We start from the raw sequence: 19,488 nt of genomic DNA on the forward strand, positions 1-19,488 counted from the left end.
CGTCAGCATCACGTCAGCCCTGGAGAAGACCTACAATACCAGATGTGCAGCGTAACTGGGCTCAGAAATACAAGCAGCAGTTCAGTATTGTGTTACTCCCCAGTTACACAGCACTCATCCTTTAGTGCAGCTTACACTAATAACGTTAGTACCACTGTGATGGCGGTGTCTTGCTCATCACTCTGTTATCTTCCTGTAGAGGAATTTTTACAAGCCCTCTTATAGTGCATCCTTTTTTTTTTTTTTTGGTGTGTATATGTATGTATGCACACACATACACACACACACACAAAAGAATGCAGTGTAAGGGGGCTTTTAATATATACATATACACGCATATACAATTTCAGTGCCCCTCCACTTTACAGTCAGGTTTTATTTTGATTATGAACACTGCGTACAAGCATTGCATTTGGGTGACTGCAGAGAGGGAACAGGACACAGGCTGTGGGGTTGCTCTTGAGTGTTTCTCAGCTAGCTTTAGAAGCAGAGGAGGGAAGGTGTCTCCCACTGTCACCATGTCCAGCCCCAAGGCAGAATCAGCTATTTTGGATTCTTTCCTGGATGGATGTTTGGCTGACGTGCTTTTTAAGACCTCTCGTGATGAAGACTCACACCTTCAGCTCCTCTGAAGCTTGGAAAATTTGGTATCTAGCATCTAATGTAGGTAACCTGGTGAGAAATAACTAGAAGAGAACAACCAGTAAAAGAGAGGGGGAGAAAACAGTTAAAAGCCTGTGCTGCTTCACAGTCTTATTTGTTCATTATTGTTTGAGCTACCATTTAATCAGTGCTATGTAAACAATGGTGCTATTGCCTTCATGTTTATGAGCAAGATTAGCATATTAACTATGAATTATAGAGAGTCATTAACAAGTCATCTGTTCTGCCCATTCAGCAGTAATGAGCATAAGCACTTGTTGCTTTGGAAAGCAATACATTAGCTGGACTCCAAGTAAATATTTCCATTTTAATGGCACTGCATACATAGTGTTCCCAAAGTGCATCAAGATTTTGGAGGATATCAAGTGCTATGTATTGTAAGGCAATGTGCCCTTTGGACAAAATTTCAAAGGCGAGCATCTTAATTGTGGTAGAAAAAGGTACAAGGGATGTAACTGTGATAATTGGTGAGGCACTGTGTGTGCATTTTGAGCCATTTATGTACAGAACATATTCCCATAGATCTTGTGTGTAAAATGATGCTTACGTGTTTGAAACTTTAATCCAAAAGTGGATTTGTTTTAAAGTGGAAACATTGGAAAGTCAGAATTTCATTCTGACCGTGTTGTTTGTGCTCACTGCTCTCTGGTGAAGAAAGAGTTCTTCCTCTGCCCATGTCTAGTAGTAAAATATTTTCCCAAGGAGCATGTGGGAAACCTTCCAGTAAATAATTATGGAATAATCTGTCTGGGGAGGACATTTATTTCCAACCTCTATGATTTTTATGCCCTGAACCAATAAGGTTTGTATTTTCTTTCTTGAGACCAACTAAGTTTTTGGTCATAATAGCATCTTGTGGCAGTTAGCTTTTTACCAGGCTGTGGATCTATGTTTAAAAAGAAAAAGTAAATAAATCAGAGACTTTAAATTCCTTAGGGACCTTACTTCTGCCTTAGGTTAAATAAAATCAAACTCTAGAGAAGTCCAAGCTCCACTGAAATGGCACAAGTCAATTTAGGTAAAGTGAAAAGTGTTGTTTTAGTCTGAATAAGAGACATGTTGAGATACAGTTTTCCTTGCACTGCTGAACAAATATACTGATGCAGCTCATACTTGTAATTTTTTGGTGTTAGTATTTCTTTCTCCATATAATTCCTGATTTATAGCCATGATTACAGTTTACATCATCACAACATCAGAGGAAAGGAAAGCATAAATTCATTAATATTAGGAAAGCACTAAGACATTCCAAGTTTCACTGAGAGAAGATCAGGATTGAGTGTGACAGTCACAGGTGATTATACTCAAAGAAGTGTAAAGGCTGAAAATGGTGCCTGACTGCTTTCTAGGAAAAAAAGTCCCTGTGTCACTGCTCTAGAAAGGAGCAGTATATCTGTTTACTGACTATACCATGTGACTACAGGAAATCAGAGACTGAAGCTGGTATAAAATGGCTCGATAATGTAGTATCCCCAACAAGCATCACCAAGGTTACTTGCCATTCTACATAAAGAAAAAGATTGTGCATTATAATAAGGTCTAATACATTCTAAATATGGAAATATTTTAAGAGACGCATACTCTCTCAGCAGGGGTCTTGCAGTGATGCAGAGAGGATGACGGAGTGCTACCTTTTAAGTTATAAAAATTACTTGCTTTTACTTAATTGATAACTTAGTGGGGGGAGTATTTTGGCAGATATCTGGAGGATTTAGACTCCTGAAGGCAGTGCTTATTAGTTATGTTCTCACATTGACAAAGTAACTGACAACCTTCTGTGTCTGTTGGCAGCTAGTTATGTCTTAAAAAAGTATTTAAGGATCATCAGGACTTATATTTTTCACCTTACACCTTGTCTCCAAGGATTTACTTTGTCATATGCTCGGTAACTAGAATTTCAGGGCAATGGACAGTTGCAGCTGGTGAGAGTCTTGGCTTCGTTCAGCTAAATCTGGGTTTTGCTACAGGTTAAATCAGCTCTGAAAGAGCTAAGCAGCGTGTGCCTATACAAACCAAGCAATCTGCTCTGCTTGCTTCAACCTTGTGCTGTGCAAGGAGGTTGTTCTCAAGTGTTAAAAAAAAATCCCCAAACAGTGCTTACAACTCCCTGTCAAAACAGCAAGGCTAGGGAGGAGATTGGCCATGGTGGCACTTTCCCTGGTGGGAAGAGTGACAAGGGATGGAACAACAGCTCCGTTATTATTTCAGAGCTAGTCCATTTGATAATTGGCATTGTCAAAGAGAGGAGTGACAGTCCCGTCTTTCCACTCGATGAGGATCTCTCCATGCCTCAAGGAAGGGGAGCGAGAGGGTGGAAGGTACGGTTGGGGACCTCTTCGCAAGGGAGGTGGCTCCCGTAAATCAGCTCTGCTGTCGTTGGCTGGGGAGCTCTTCAGAGCAGAAAGGATTTTCTTCTTTCTAGGAGAAGAGAGAAGAGGGCACATAACTGCCTCTGCTTGTCACTTGATTGCTTCTCCACGTCAACTGGTTCAGCAACCACAGTGTCCACGTTCTCTAAACCTCCAGGGATGGCACGAGGTGTGTAGGAGAAGAGGAGAGGACATTAGTGGCTGCATTCAGGTGCAATAGTGAGCGGGAGGGAAAAATGGGAGGGAGAAACAGGGTGGCAGGGAGGAGAAGTCATCAAGGGTGACATCACGGGTGAGCAGACACATCTGCTCAGAGCCAGACACTTTGGGTGTGGGATGGGGAAGGGTGCCAAGACCAAGACTTTTGTTTCAAAATGCTGGACAGGGGAGTGGCAAATAGAATAAACCTGAATCTCACTCACTTGTTGTAATGAACATTGAGTGTCAGTATTATCAATCCCAGTATGAATGCCAAGGGGCTGAGGACCAGCATGGCCGTCTTCCAGTTGGTGCCTGAAAGAATATCAGAAAACAGTCATGCGATTGCTGTACCTGTCCCTGTTCTTATGCAATAGCCACTATTGCCACCAAAACCACCTGTAATGTCCCTGAAGACTAGCAGATAACAGGAAAAGTGCTTTGTCTAGAAGATCAACATTTTATCTTTACACTGCATAGCATCCCTCTATTGCAGTGCCCACGAAAAGGTTTTCTCCCTTGCTAGGAAGGCAATAGCTATTCATGCTTCTCCGCTCTGCAGTGCTCTGATGTGAAATAAGAAGGGCTGGGGGAAGGCACCAGTGCTAGTGGGTATCTGTTTCTCCTGGTGAGCTTGCACAAAACATTTGCATGTTTTTACTCACTTTTATACTCCAGGCCTGGGGAGATTTGTTTAAGCTTTAAATGGAGTTTTTCTGACAGATAATTTGGTGCCCTTGTTCCCTACTGAACATCCTCAGCAGGACCCAGGGGAATGTAACTGTGTATTGCTGGGAAGGTCAGGGGCACTGATGAACCTTCATCAACCTGGTCTCTTCCTCCTCTGGCTGATCACTGGACCTACCTGCAAGCCTGGCCCCAGCGTTTTTCCCTCGATTTCCATGGTGCTTTTTAGAGTGATTATGGGACGCATCTGGGGGAAGAAGCAGAGAGACTCAGATTAACAGCTTCCACTGTTGGACTAGAGGAAGCTCCAACTTCCTCCTGGGACTGCACTTGGTATGGAGCCAGAAGGGAAAAGAAAACTTTCTTGTTCCTCAGCATTCTCCAACCACAGATATTTTTTGCTCCTAGAATATCTGATGGCTGTGCCTCCAGGTTGGGACTATGGCCATGTCACTGAGCCCTTTGCCAAGGCAAACGTCTCAACATGTTGTGGGAGAGCAAAGCCTTGAATCATTCAGTGGAAGTTCTTCAGAAGTACTTAGGTACTTACCAGCACTGAAAATACTTGAGTAATCAATCTCTGCCCACACTTTCCTTCCTGCTGTTCTTACATATGCATGCAGGAAAGAAAAGTGCTCACCCTCGTTTGCTGGGAGGTGTGCCTGTTTGGTCTTCGCTGGAGACACTGTGCTGTTAAATCTGTTAGCCAGTGGTGGGTCAGTCAAGCTCACAGAAGGTTCTCTGTCCACGGCATTGGTCTTTGATGAATCAATCGTTTTAGCTTGGAAGGAAACAAAGCAAAGATGTGTGGGATTATCATTCACTTTTTGTACAGAAACCTGGATACGCTCGGTGCCCGGCAAAGGAAGGGAAGGGAACCCAGCCCTGCTTGTTAGTTCTCTACCCTGCAAGGAGAACAGGACGTGATGCAATAACAATCACCTCCTCCTGTGCACTGAGGCCCCTCAGTTCTCACAGATTTCAGAGATTAAATGAACGTTTCAAGACTGAATCCACTGCCAAAGCAGAGCTAGTTTTCTGGTGGTAAATAAGGTCATTGGTCTAAAAAGTATGAGTGCCACACCAGCTGTTAAAGGATGAGGTGTGAGGAAGAGGTGAGTGGAAGGACCACAGGTATTACCAACCCAACAGATGAAGAAATGGGATCAAAAGGGTGGTAAATAGTCCATACCTCTTGTAAGGCTCAACAGTATCCTTTAGCTTGCCAGTCTTACTGTAGAAGCAGGGTATGTGGGCTAGCAACTACTCCTAGAGGAGAAGTTGTGGGAAATCTCCTGGCAGCAATAGTCACCCCTCTCCTGCACTGATGGATGTGGCAAGATCATTAAAACCGTGTCTCCAGGGCTCCTGGCTGCTTATCCCAACCCCATCCTTTCCTGTGGCACGAGCACCGGCAGGTACATGGGTGTAATTTATTCAGAAAATAACCCACTGAAGTAAAAGTGTAAAACCCCACTGTCTGTCTATGTTCAACTGGAACTCGGCTAAGGAAGGCCTAAGCAGGACTGAGATGTTGTTACCGAGTCCTCAGGAGTTCCCTCCAGTAAACTCTGAACCATGGGGTTGATAGGAAAATTATCAGTTTGCACAAGACACACTAGCTGGCACAACCTGATTCAAAGCCTGCTCTGTGTTTACCCTCGCAGCCTTATTTGGGGAGCCTGGCTCCCAGGCAGCCATGGGCTGCCAGGAACATTGCCTTGGGGAATGAAAATGCCCTTTTCACATGCCTTTTTCCCATATCTTAAATGTTCCACGCGTTTCCTAGCCTGTATTTAACTAGCTTATTATGGTATCTAATTTGCATTGGCTATATTTACCTTCATGTTAAATAAACACTAACACCTGTGACTACTGTGATAATTACATGTTAACCTTCTAGTTGGCCAATTAAAAACCTCAGTAAAAAGGCCATCTTATCTGCACATGACAGCCAAAAAAGCTATTGTATCTCTTTTTATTTCAACTTAGGTATAACTTTTTTGTGTCAAAAGGTTATACTCATAATCCATTTGCTTATGCTAACCATATTCATCACATTTTCTCTTTGCTCATTTATGCAAAGCTGAAAATCTCATTGGGGCTATCAAGCCTTAAGGTAAGGAATAGCCACATGTAAGGGAAATAATTTGCCCTGAGTTGGGAACTTCATCACCTACAGAGTGGACAAACACAGAAAAGCCATTACGAACACCAGCTCTTTTCTGGTCCCTGGAGTGGAAAAAGGGAGAGGAGGAGAGGATGGGTGGAGGAACTGAGTGTGATCTTTGGGTCTCAGTTTTGCACACATCATCACAAGAAAAATCCTGAAACCACCTTCCTTTGCATAAGGGAGTAAATGAAAGAGGGAAACAGACTGGATCATGAGTTCTCACCGGTCACTAATGAGTTTCACTGGCCATCTGACAAATTATGGCAGTCACATCTTGGTGCAATTACCATGCCTGGTCTCTGTGAGCCTGGTGTCAAACACCTAAAACTATGACAGGAACAGGGTTTCTGCCATTTTGTGTCCAAAATGGCAGAGGGCAGTGAGCACTCATGAAGGCAGTGATTAAATTCTTTTTAGCAGAGGCCAAAGCCATAAAGCTATTAATATAAAACTGTATTTTTATGTTCTTTTGATCTCATGTTTTGGCTTTTCTTAATGCAAAGGGAGGGCAGTGCTTTAACTACCTCCCACCACTTGCTGTGTTCATTAGTCTTTTTATGATTACATCAGGCACCAGGAGCAAGGTTCACTTTTGAGGATCATGAGAGCATGGGATGAAAGTTAAAACCATGGTTTCATTGGTGATAGCTGCACTGTTGGGGTCTGGCAGGAGATAACTGTAACGTGTTGCTTAGAAACCGAAGCAACAATTTCTCATTTCAAATATAGCTGCTTCTCAATTATTCATACAAGTTTAAAAGAGGTTTTCAGCTGCCTCCAGTTTTCTTGTTACCAAAAGCGACATCCCAAAGTACAAAGTACCAAAAGCCCCTTCAAAGTCTTAAGTGGCTGACTTTATGGGACTTCATTGGTTGTTTGGAACTTGGGACGCTCAAGCAATTCCAGCTATTCCTACTTCTGGGCACCGATTCAGGTGAACTTTCCAAAATACTTGACTTTTGCCTGTCATTAGAAATGCAGCTGGGGTTTAGAGACCTGATCCTGTAAGGCATTGCATGCTTTCTGGAAAGCACTGAACACTGGAAACCGGTGGTACCAAGTAGTTGGGCTGACTTGGAGCCATTTGGTATCTCTCCAGATGGAGCCAAAGTGAATATGAGTTAGAACGATGGATGCAAGCCTGGTGTTAGGTGGCTTGAATGACATGTAAGGTTAAGTGTTATCTGATGCTAAATCTACCTCATCTTACTTTCATAGATCCAATACACGTGTGTGTCCACAGCTTGTGTTGGTTTGCTGGGCGTCAGAGCTGCTGCTCGGGCAGCAGCACAGATGGTTTTGTCTGCTAAAGTCTTCCACCTGCTGAATTTGTCCTTCTCCCTTGAGATAAAGACCTTGTGGCCTCCTTCCTTGGTGCTGAGGTGGAAGCCCAAGCTCTGCAGAGTCAAGTGCCCCTTCTTGCTGCAGGTCCATGCCTGGCGTTCCCAGTCCCCACAGGGCTCCAGCTTGACCAGGGCATTCTCCCGCATCTTGTGGGCTGACAAGCACTGCTTCGTTTGAAGGCTGACGATGGTCCTGGTGGTGGGGTCCCAGGTCCACTGCTGCTGCTGGGACAGCACCTTGCAGTCGGTCAAGCTGATGGCGTTGGTCTCGTGGTGGGAGACACGAATGCACTTTTCCAGCCGGGTGTTCCTTATGAGGAAGCCTTGTCCCTCTGCTACTGCGGTACAATCAGAGCACGGTTTAGTATGGGGCATGTCTGACGTAGACATGTCTTCTGAGCACCAGACATTGTAAATGCCCTGGGAAAGGGGAGGCATAACCCACCAGTCCTTTCCTGGATGGGCACGCCTAGATAAATGGTTCCCCTAACTCCCTAACGCCCCAGAATGTCTTTTCTTTAAAACAGGTGATGTGCAAATAGCCATGAGCAATGCTAGAGAAAAATAACCACGATATAAGTAACCCATGTAACTTATGGGGAAAACCTCAGCATCCTTGAAAAGTCATACTGTTATGAAATATCTGACTATATATATTTAATTGAATATTTCAAGTGGTTATAACTTTAAATAGGTACCCATCCTTCCCTCCCTCCAAAATAGTTGGATGGTTTGGGGGTTTTTTTGCCTCTATCTGGATGAAATCTTCTTATAAAAAAAGCAATTGAACCCCCTGAATTTCCCGGGTGCTATTCACGTGGGGTCAATTAAGCCACCTTGGGCTAATGTTTCCATTAAGTGGCTTATGATGACATTACAGCAACTCCCTATCAGAAGTCTGGAAGTACTTGACTGACTCAGCTCACGTAGGTATTGAAATAAATGTGGTTTTAGCACACTTGACATTGGTCTGTGCTTGAAAGGCATGAAAGTACCATTTTTAAGGATCCCTGTCTAAGGGAGAAACATTACAGCCACCCTACAACAGACACACAATTTGAAGCAGTTTCTGTAATCGCTTGTTGCTTTTAATAGCATTGGGTCCCAGCTTCTCTGATAACTTGGGATGGATATCATCCTGTCAGCTGGACAAATGCTCCCTTTTTCGGTACAAAATCATCAGGTGTGGCCTGTGAACATCCTGAACAAAATGTTAAACGCTAAAACATCTGTTACTGATTGGAGTCTACCTTCTGCTGTGTATTTTATGCCTAAGACAGAGGGATAGAAATAAAAGTTTCAAGTTTCTGCACATTCTGAGAAATCTTTTAATTACAATTAACACATGGTAGCTCCCAGCTATTGTGGTGACATATTTTCCCTCTTTTCCCCAGGAGTCAGAGTTATAAAAGCCCCATCAGGATGCAGTATTGAGTATAAAGAGTAAGAGGAGACTGAAAAGTGACGTTAGACAAAAACACTGATGTTTATCTAAACAACTGCTTCTGCAGAGTTTCCCTTCCCAAAGCAAAGAACAATACTTTTCCCTGGCAGCAAGTATTTGGCTCAGTACCTGAAAAAGCTAACGACAGTGTAAACAGAAGCCAGTACACAATACCGAGGGTATGAAAAATAGCTTAAAAGAGCTCTTATGTTTTCTATCAGGAAATTCTAGGGGTCTGCTACATTAATACTGCCTGTGGGATGTTAAATCAGAAATAGCTAGGGGCTTTCTGCTCAGCCTGAATGCATGGGGAGAGACAGCCAGGAACCATGGAATGACTCCTGCGCCGGCTCTGAGATGAGGATGGATGTGTCTGCACTGGGATATTGAGTTTCATGGACCTGTGGTAGCCACCAATCCAGGCAATTCCTACCAAGGCCATGTGCCTAAGTGGAAATTAAATTTCCGTGGGATCTGTGGACAGCTCATGAGTCTTGTCCTCTTTATTCCTTATTGAGGGCTGGGTGGAGGGAAGATGTTTAATGCACCTTGGGCTTGAGTTTCTGCCAGCTTCCAAAGGCAGGCGAAATGTCTTGTGTAGTCTCCCGTAGTCTTTAGAAAATCCAAAGGCATGAATACAATCCCCCCCACGATATTTTTTTCTAGGACCTGGAATCCAGGATTCTCACCTCTTTTTCATCGCAACTGGGAGAAACCCCTTTCCAAAGTAATGACTTAAGAGCTACATAAAAACGTAACAGGGGAACATGAGAACTGTGCTGGGTCAGATAAAATATCTGCTGAGACCGGTATCCTGTCTCCAGCACTGAGCATTAGCATTCGCTAATAGGGGAAGAGGGTAAGAATCAGGCAAGTAAAGAGCTCACACAAGACAGCAAGGACGCCAGTGCTTCCTTCCTAAAATATACTAGCTAGTTAAGAGAGTTCACTGGGTATTTATGTTTAAAATGGTTTTGCTCATGTACACTACTTTGTATTTTTCACTCTGGAGCTGAAAAACCATTTTATTGCTCAATGTGTATCATGAGTTCCTTCTGCAGTACCACACAGTCAACTTCAGTTTTGATTATTCTTCATGATTTTGTGCCATCAGCAAAATTAATTACTTTGTTATTCACCCTTTTGATCTTTGTTGGCATCTGCTGATACCTTCACTCTCTGAACTTGTCACAGAGTTGTCTTGTCAACTTATTCCACATCTTTGTTCCAGCCTGTGGGCTAACACCATGAGAACGGAGTTTCTTGTGGGCCTTGGAGGAAGATTCTCATCAAAAGTCTATTGCAGATGCAAGTACAAGGTCTAGATCAGCTCACCATATTTATGCACTCATTGATGCCATCATGGATGTCACAGATTCCCTCTACAAAAGCTCTATTGACTTTTCTCCTATTTATCTGTCTGTCTGCAAGTTCTAACCATGTCTGAAGTGAGCACCAGAACCAATAACTCATTCAGCCTTTCTACACTGCCCTGCTTTGGTTGCTCTTCTTACATTTAAGCCAGTTATTTGTTGGCCTCCTTATCCCAAACAAGTTCCTACTTCATATATATTTGAAAATTTCTGTTGGTAGCTTTTTTATGCTCTCATTAGTTTATTCCTCTAAATTTTTTTCTCATGTATTTTATTATGGGTTTTATTATTAAACATGCTAGAATCTATGCTGTTTTTAATTTTCCTTGCTTGGTGATGCCTGTCCATTTGAAAGTTTCATTTTTTTAATGAAATGTTGAATAGTGTTTCTGTTTAACCCAGCCAGCAGATTTGTGCTTTGTTCCCTGTGTACAGTCCCTGATGGTATATGTTCCCCTCTAAAGAATCACTGTTACCTGCATGTTAGCAGCAAGCATCGTGTGCCCCCGTGTTATCTACCGGCCTTTTGCACTTCTGAGCTGCCCCTTTCTACCAGCTTTCTTGGTTCTATTCAGGTCTCAGTTTGCAGGGGAGATCTAAGGCAACCCGTCTGCCATGGGAATACCTGTGATCTGAGGAACTTCAACACTGCAGCTGAAGAGCTTTCCTTTGAGATATTGTATAGCTCCTCAGTAAGGTATGACACCAAGTTATTAATAGATTTTTATCTTCACACCATACCTCAGGTCTGAAATTGCAACCACCATTTTACAGCTTGGGAAGAGACGTCTAGCTGAACTTTGCTTGGTTCAATGTTACTCGGGAGGGTGGCAGCAAAGCTGGGGCCATAATCCTTCTCCTCTGAACTGTGGTCTTCCCTACTGACAGTGATGTTGAGCTCTCTGTGAGGCTGGCTATCAACCTTCCTTGTGGTGTTTGGCGTGATCCTTGCCAAGCAAGATGTGGACCTGTGCCCATCATACAAGTTCACCATCCACTACTATCCACGTACATCATTGCTTTCCTGAGGTTGAGGTGTTGCTGTCTAAGTGAGCAACTTACAATCAGGTACAGGTAACTGCAGCAATCATCGCACATGTCCTACACAGTCATAAGGGGTAGACCCACAAATAGAGCTGGAGTATATTTACTTTGGGATACACATCAGGCACCAAGAAATGTTACTCAGTAGGCAAAATGTCTTTTTTTTTTTTTCCACAGCATTGCTGAGTCCCACTGTCCAGCAGCCCTGCAAATAAGGTCATCAGCCCTAACATTTTGGGAACATTAACCTGGAGCAAGCAGAGCATCCAAAGTACTCCCTGGGGGTGGGACTCAGTGTCTCTGAAAAATGCCAGCCTTACCCACAGAGCCTGAGTAGATGCCTGTTTTGAGCTGCTCATGCTTGAACATTTTGGCCTCTGTATTTTTAGGAACAAAATAAACAATTTCTAGCAAAGGCGCTTGATGCCAGCCCATTTGTCCTATGATGCTGCCACTCTGGTTACAAGAAAGAAAAGCAAGCAAATATAGCCCCCTGCTTCTCTGCAGCATGGCCACTCTTGGGACACACTGTTCCTTGTAGGATTGGGAGCAAAACCCATGCAATGTTCCTAATTAAGGTAGTGCCACCAGATAAGCCTCGGTTGCTAGCAATCCCAGTCTGGTTTGGAAAGTTTCTGCCATTTCTAAGCAGTGCCTGTGATGGTTTGATTAAAGCTGTTTGCAAATTGTTTGGGGATGGGTTGCTCCCTCTAAAGGGTCTGTGGAAGGAAGGGGTAAGTCAGAGCTGAGGAAGCACGAGTTCCCAAAACACTCCATGTCACTGGGGAACTTCAGCATTGGCTTTGCCCACTTCTTCCCTCCCCAGTGAGGTTCCTAACTCTTGGAAAAATCTTTTAATTTGTTCAATTTCTCATTGCTAAGTGGGTATTTTCTGTAGGGGGAAGACGACCACTGAGTCACAGTCAGGAATTTACCTTTTCCTGCCTCTACCTGTCTTTGAAGGCGTCCATCTGTGGCAGTCACAGCACCTCTCATAGAGACTGCTTTGTGGGGACATCCCTCAGCTCAGAAGAGCTCCCAAACATGACTTTTCTTGGGTACCACCATATGACACAAGGTCATCCCAAGTCACCCAGGCAGTGGCAACAGTGGCTTGGAGAAATGTCTCCAAGCTGTCTCTGCTGCTTCCACCCTACAAGAGCACAGCACTAGGGGTACGTGCGCCATGGCTGAAAAATCATGGAGCCAGCAGTGCCGTAACCTGAGTTATGGTGAGACAAACCAGAGTTTCCTGCTCAGGTTAGTCTGCCTCCACTGTTCACTACTGCAGTAGATTGTATCTTCTCTATGGAACAGGCATCAGTGGAGACTGACCCACACAATTCTCATATAGATTACATATGTTTGCCTCCTTGCATAACTCCCCCTGAGTATCAGCTCTCCCAGGATTTAGGGTCACCTTGTCTTGTTGGACTATTGCAGCAGTTCAAGGGGCATCGGTTAGGAAGAAAGTTTTGAAGACTTACATCCTTTCAAATTGTCCTGCCAGCAATTTTGGTCTCTGCCCTAGCTCTAAAAACAATCGTAAGGGACTCCAGCTCCTACTAGAAATGGTCCCAGCCCCAAAGCAGAACAATTAACTGGAGACTTTGGGGATCTTTAGCAGCTTAGACACTGTGGTGATGCAGACACCACCACTCCCTAACCTGGTACTGATTATCAGACCCTCTCCCTTCAGGCAAACAGGACCTGACACCTCCTGCCCTCCTGCCCTGGCTGCTGGGCCTCACACTGGTTATGCAGAACTACCATGTTTTCTATCCAGATCCCTTACTCAGATTCAAATTCAGGACTAGAGAGTCCAACTAGAGAGCTGGGAAGAAAGGAACCTGATTAAATTCAACACTGGCAAGTGTAGCATGCTGCACCTGGGGAGGAATAACCCCGTGCACCTGTACAGGTTGGGGGTTGACCTGCTGGATAGCAGCTCTGTGGAAAAAGGCCTGGGAGTCCTGGTGGACAACAGGATGACCATGAGCCAGCAATGTGCCCTGGTGGCCAAGAAGGCCAATGGCATTCTGGGGTACATCAAGAAGACTGTGGCCAGCAGGTCGAGGGAGGTCATCTGGAGTACAGTGTCCAGTTCTGGGCTCCCGAGTTCAAGAAGGACAGGCAACTGCTGGAGAGGGTACAGCAAAGAGCTACAAAGATGATTAGGGACCTAGAACATCTCTCTTATGAGCAAAGGCTGAAGGACTTGGGTCTTTTTAGTCTGGAGAAGAGAAGGCTGAAGGGAGATCTGACCAATGCCTATATATACTTAAAGGGCAGGTGTCAAGAGGATGGGGCCAGTCTTTTTTCTGTTGTCCCCAGTGACAGGACAAGAGGAAATGGGCACAAACTTGTAGATAAGAAGTTCCATCTAAACATGAGGAGAAACTTCTTCACTTTGAGGGCAGCAGAGCCCTGGAACAGGCTGCCCCAGAGAGGTGGTGGAGCCTCCATCTCTGGAGACATTCAAAACCTGCCTGGACAAGTTCCTGTGCAACCTGCTCTAGGCGGACCTGCTTTGGCAGGGGGGTTGGACTAGATGATCTCCAGAGGTCCCTTCCAACCCCATATCATTCTGTGATTCTGCGACTAAATGTAGGGTGGGGCTTTTGTAGCACATCTACAAAACCAAGCAGTCTAGAAAGACACTAGATGAAGGTGAAAGGGACTTTCACATGACTAGCCAGAGCAGCAGAAGCAATTTGCTGTGATGGCCTGAAGTTACTGTATCCTGCCATGAGTGAAAACTCAGCCAGATGTCTCTTCTGAACAGGAGGGGAAGCTGCTTCTGAGCTGCCCTGGGCCTGACAGGCTGTTTCTACCTCCTCCAAAGTGTCAGAACCAGATAGAAATGAGAAGATGCAGTAGCAGAGGAGGGAAGCTCCCAGTTAAGGCAGGAAGGGTCCCCGTGCAAACGGAGCTTGGTGCAAGACATTGCCCTGTAAGATCACTTGTAGGAACATTACATTAAATCTACCTGAAGCAAGCAGCTTGAGATGCCGTCATGTATGGGCAAACAAGGCCCTGAAAACTGAACAGGAGCAGACTTGAATGCAGCTCAACAATACCTCCTTCTCATGAAAAGATCTCCTTCCATCCAAGGGAGCAAGCCCCTCTCTGCTGCTCATGGAGCAGACCAGACCAGGGCCACGGGATGAGGAAATTAAAACCAGCTGGAAGATACTTGATGTTGTAAGAGGGGTGTGGTGACCCAGATGTGTTTGGTCAAAGGCAGGAAATCCAGATGCGCATAGGGAAGTGGGGAGATTGACACTCTGTTGTTAATTTTGCCTGAATTTACACCCAAGAGCAGCATGGCAGCAGGTATTTCTTTTGCAAAACAAGCAGTTAACTGGAACCAACATTAGGTTATTTTAGCTCGGTCCTCCCTCAGGTTTTGACTGTGTTGACTTGGATGTAAAGTTTAGGAACACCAATGTCCATGACAGGTCAATCTACCTATGGAGAGGATGATGCTAGATGGAGCCTGGTGAGTCGCTGTTGGTGAGCAAAGAGGCGTCTGCCCATCAGGCCCAGCAGAACAGGCAGAACAGGAGCTGGGTGAGCACCTACCAGGCAACTGGGAGCTCTGGGTTTATGGGAGCACAATTTCCATCACTTTGTGCAGATCAGCTCTTATCAAGCTGTGTTGTTTTTATAGAGAAGTCAACAAAGCCTACTGGTAACTGCCAGTAATTAGCTGGTAAACAACTTGCCAGTGCAGGTACCTGATTGCAAATACGTCTTGGTCTGCACTCAGATTATTTTCCAGTAACATGTCTCTCCAAGAGGAGTTCCCAGCTGTTGCTTCTGGCAACCACACTCTCTTTTATTTTTTTCCCAACCATTGCTACTTTCTTAAGAATATCTTGCTTTTGATTGACCAACAAGCCTTCACAGCTTTCCACATTACTGCAAAGTCCACTTTTGACCAAGTATCTCAGCAAAGGCTTCCAAGGGAGCAGAGCAGCTGTAGGAAAAGACAGAAGGTTTCGGCATGGAAAAACACATGGATAAATGATGGGAAGCAGGGGAGGTCAGTGAAGCCAACACAAAGCTGATGCATGTGGGGAAAACCAGTCCCAGGGGGGAATATGATGGAGGTCTATAAAGTCCAGAGACGTCTGGAGAGGATGGCAGGGGCTGGCTGGTCAAGAACTGATCCCAGATGGGACATGGGGTGCAAAGGGAAGGCTCACAATGTGCAGGAGGTGGCTCTGCACCCAGCAGCCGTGCATCCTTTCTGCCAGGGAGAGCCTGCGCAAGCCAAGGTAGGAGATCTGATAGCTACTGAAAAGTTAAACACATCACGGTCAGGAAATCCCCCAAGCAGAAAGTAGTTGGAGGCTGGAGAAGGATACAGGGGAGGAAAAGTATCGGATAAGCTTGGCCTTTCTGCGTCTTCAATGTGAGGTGCTTAGGGCTGCCTTAGGACAGTGGGGTATGAAGGGTCAGAGAGTAAACAGCACCTCACACAGGTTTGGGAGGCAGGAGAGTGGCCCCAGGGATATGGGATCGGGCCAGGATGCCAAGCAGAGCCACCACCAGCCTCACACTCAGTACATGAGAATCGAGAGTCAGTGTTGAATGAACTATTATTTCAGCAGTTTCCTTTCTGCTTGTACGTGCAGAGATCCTGCTGGTGCCCGACTTCCCACCACCCATCATACTTCACTGGGTTACTGCTAGGCTTGAATTCCTAAGAAAAGAAAACACTTCAGCTCGCTCCTTGTGGGGACTTTCCAAAGAAGTAACTGTGAGAACCAGTTTAGGCAATCCCAGGGTTTCCAGTAGGAAATTGAACCCTCTAAGGTCTGTTGAAAGCAAGCACTTCTGTCCTGCCAGCAGCCTTAAAGCTCAGCATGCCCCAAAACTCAGCAGCCCCAGGCAGGATGGGATGAGAAGAGGCTGCTGCAGGGAGAGGTCAGCCCCAAGCAAGAACATGTTTGCTCTCTGCTCTTCGAGCTTGCTTTGGGCATTGCCAGTTATTGTGAAGGTTATTTCCTTTCTTGCAAAACAGCTGTGGTTTTGTCAGTGGTCTGGCTGAAATGCAGCGGTTGATGGTATGATTGCACCAAAGGCATTTCACTGGAAAGGAAATGTGCTGTGGAAATGTCATCCTGTGATCCTCCTTAATTCACTAATAAAACATAGCCATGGGGCTCCTGTATTGTGGGCAGCAGTAAAGAACCATTTTTTCTAACACCAGAAAAGATCTGTATTAGAGTGAGACAAAGAGCAAGACCCCAAAGGCTGTTCTGCTCTCCTGACATCCCACCACGGTGTCATCTCGAGGTCCTAACCAGATCTCTTGTACCTTTTAAGAGATGCACATGTATCCTCACCCCTCACTAGCACAGTGACACATCCTCAGCCAGGGGCTTTGAAAAAAGAGACATTCAGTTAACTGGATTTACTTTAATTGGCAAGATTTGGGGTGGAAAAAAACAGCAGTAGGTGGAGCAAAAGTCAAATCTGTAGAAGCACAAACCTCTCCTTTGACCTGCAAACTGAGGGCTAGCTGCTCAAAGCAGCCCAGGCAACACAGTCTTGGAGGTTGTGGAGCAAAGGAAAGTAAAAGGGCTGGAAGAAACATCCTTTGAGGAGCAGCTGAGGACTTTGGGCTTGTCTAGTTTGGAGAAAAAGAGGCTGAGGGGTGACCTCATTGCTTTCTACAGCTACCTGAGGAGGGGACATGGAGAGGGAGATGCTCAGCTCTTCTCCCTAGTACCCAATGACAGGATGTGTGGGAATGGCTCAAAGCTGTTCCAGGGTTGGTCTAGACTGAACATTTGGAAGCATTTCTTTACTGAGAGGCTGGTCACACACTGGAACAGGCTTCCTAGAGAGGTGGTCAATGCCCCGAGTCCGTCGGTGCTTAAGAGGCATTTGGACAATGCCCTTGATAACATGCTTTAACTTTTGGTCAGCCCTGAATTGGTCAGGCAGTTGGACTAGGTGATTGAAATAATAGTCTATTCTATTCTAGGCATTATGGTCAGAGCTGCCAGTCTGAGCTTTGTCTTTAAGGAATAAAAATCCATATGTTTATTGGCTGTGCAACCCAAATAGCTGTACTCCTCTGGTCCAGGAAGCTTGGAAAGCTCTGAGCAGGTAACCTGCAAAACTGCAGGTCTGTCCTCCTTGCAGCTGCGGGGACGGAAAGAGCCTTAAAGCACTTCAGTGATTTATTTCAATGAGTACCTTTCAACCTGGCATCTCAGGCATAATAAAAAGTGAATTACTTATTAATTCTGAGGCTTCACACTTCTTTTAAGAAAAGAGATGCTGCCCACTGCCCAGATGGGATGGGCAAGACCGCGGGTAGCACCGCTACCCAGTAGCTGCTCCTGGGTAGCACCACTCTGGCTCTGCAGGATGATGCTCGACAGGATTTTTGCTTTCCTCATCTACCCACATGTGTCAAAAATAAGGCTGGTTGGATTCAAAAACCTACTGCAAGCAGTGGAATGATAACACGAGCCACTACCAAGTCTGCTCTATGGTGATGAGCGGTGCAGACTCTGCAGCTCCCCAGCACATCCCACTCTCATCCGACCACCACAGGAGCGGGACTAACACAATGAGGTCCTGCTCCCCTTCCCACCACCCTGTCCCACGCTGCCAGGATGCTGTGAGCCCACTCACCTCTGCTGAGAGGGAGCAGCTGGGGCAGGGAGCAGAGTGCCCGCAAAGTCACTTAGCGCCTGCCTCACCCCCAGAGCAGATTTATTCATCCCTTACTCTTAACGGTTTAAAAGCACTTGATAAAAGCCTCTGGCATGATGCCACGGTGTCCCTGGCCAAGCCATCCCAGCACCTTGCCAGACTGTCCCTCGCTCTCCTGCATTTAATCCCATTTTAAATGCTGCCTTGAAATGCACCCACAGGCACTTCTTTTACAGCTGGTGGGTTCAGAGCTTTGCAGTCCAAGCAACACTTCAACAGCAAAGCAGGTTAATACCTCAGGGAGCAGTTCACTTCCCACTTTCCAGCTACCCCGATTGAGGAGAAACTTACCCTCAAGCCAAGGGAGGAGGCAAATACAGCCCAGGCTCAGCCTGAAAAGCTCCATGGTTTGCCAGCACAGCGGGGAGGAAGGAGCCCCCGAAACCTCTTGCCCACGAGGATTGCCAGGCAGCTCACTTTTCCCCCTTCCTCTGTCATTCACAGCAGAAAAACCTGCTGGGGAGAGAAAAACTCTTTTGTCTTAGCGCTGGAGACTTGGCAGCTGGCTTATCAGGAAAGGATCAGCCTGGAGACGCGGTCCCGCTCAGCAGTTATCCCTTAGGAGAAATCATATGACAGGCTAGGATTGGGGGGACCCTGGACGCAGATGCTCACAGCTGCCCAGTTCGGCTCCTTAGCAGCGGTGGTGTTGCTCCCAGCAATGAGAGGCGAATGTTAAGCAGGCTGGCGGGCTGCCTTCCCCAGGGCTGGGGGTGGAGGAGGATGCAGAGCTGGCCTGGCAAGAAATGGCAAAGTTCAACAGGAGTGCCCAGAGGGGCGTGGGATGCTTGGCTGTTCCCTCATAGGGTTGTTTTCCTCTTTAGGGAGAAATATTCCCCCCTTGAGATGAGTTTAAGCATCGTTATAGGTCACAGTGGAGATAAAGCCTCACAAACTGGCTGTGGTGGTCCTGGAGCCAGAGGGTGATGGGGGTTGGAGCTGAGCTCCTGGCCAGGGAGCAGGGTCCTGCTGTGGGTCTGCCCTGATGCTCGCCCTGAGGGTTGCTTGGGTCGAGTTTGGCTTTTCATGCCCCAGTCTGGGCTCTGCACAGCAGGAAAACCACACATCCCTCCCTGAGGGACAGCAGCAAAGGCTGTCAGGTCAAATAGCAGCAGGGGAAGCCAGAGATAGAAATTTGCTAGAGATGCTCCCATTGAGCTGCATCCTCTCTGCACTTGTCTGTCCCACCTGCTCGCCAGGGTTCTTCTCACCCGGGTATGTCATCAGTCCTTTTGCATAAAAACACATAGCAATGATGGCTTCACATTTACTTTTGGGGTCAAGTCCTGGATGGCACCAATGTCACATCTCCGAGCTCTGCCCATGAGACCAGGAGTCACTTCAAGAGCTGGGAGCTGCTTTGTTTAGTGGCCAAGCTGTCAAATTAAACAACGCAGTGTTGGCATCTGTGCAAGGGCACAGGCTTAGGTCAGAGCCTTGTGAAGGTGCAGTT

The 19,488-nt window shown here is 46.0% G+C and overlaps 1 protein-coding gene across 1 annotated transcript; it reads right to left on the reverse strand.

The window, feature by feature from the left end:
* Nucleotides 1-351: 351 nt before the first annotated feature.
* Nucleotides 352-18,512, reverse strand: LOC141477105 (uncharacterized). The gene is made up of 6 exons (XM_074166169.1): nucleotides 18,327-18,512; nucleotides 7,301-7,771; nucleotides 4,558-4,698; nucleotides 4,096-4,164; nucleotides 3,455-3,545; nucleotides 352-3,081 (listed from the first exon to the last, which is right to left on the reverse strand). Exons 1-6 carry the CDS (start codon nucleotides 18,379-18,381, stop codon nucleotides 2,874-2,876), a joined length of 1,035 nt encoding a protein of 344 aa, XP_074022270.1. The 5' UTR covers nucleotides 18,382-18,512; the 3' UTR covers nucleotides 352-2,873.
* Between the last annotated feature and the right edge of the window lie 976 nt (nucleotides 18,513-19,488).

The sequence above is a fragment of the Numenius arquata genome, chromosome Z (genome assembly GCF_964106895.1).
Source record: "Numenius arquata chromosome Z, bNumArq3.hap1.1, whole genome shotgun sequence".
Classification (NCBI taxonomy): domain Eukaryota; kingdom Metazoa; phylum Chordata; class Aves; order Charadriiformes; family Scolopacidae; genus Numenius; species Numenius arquata.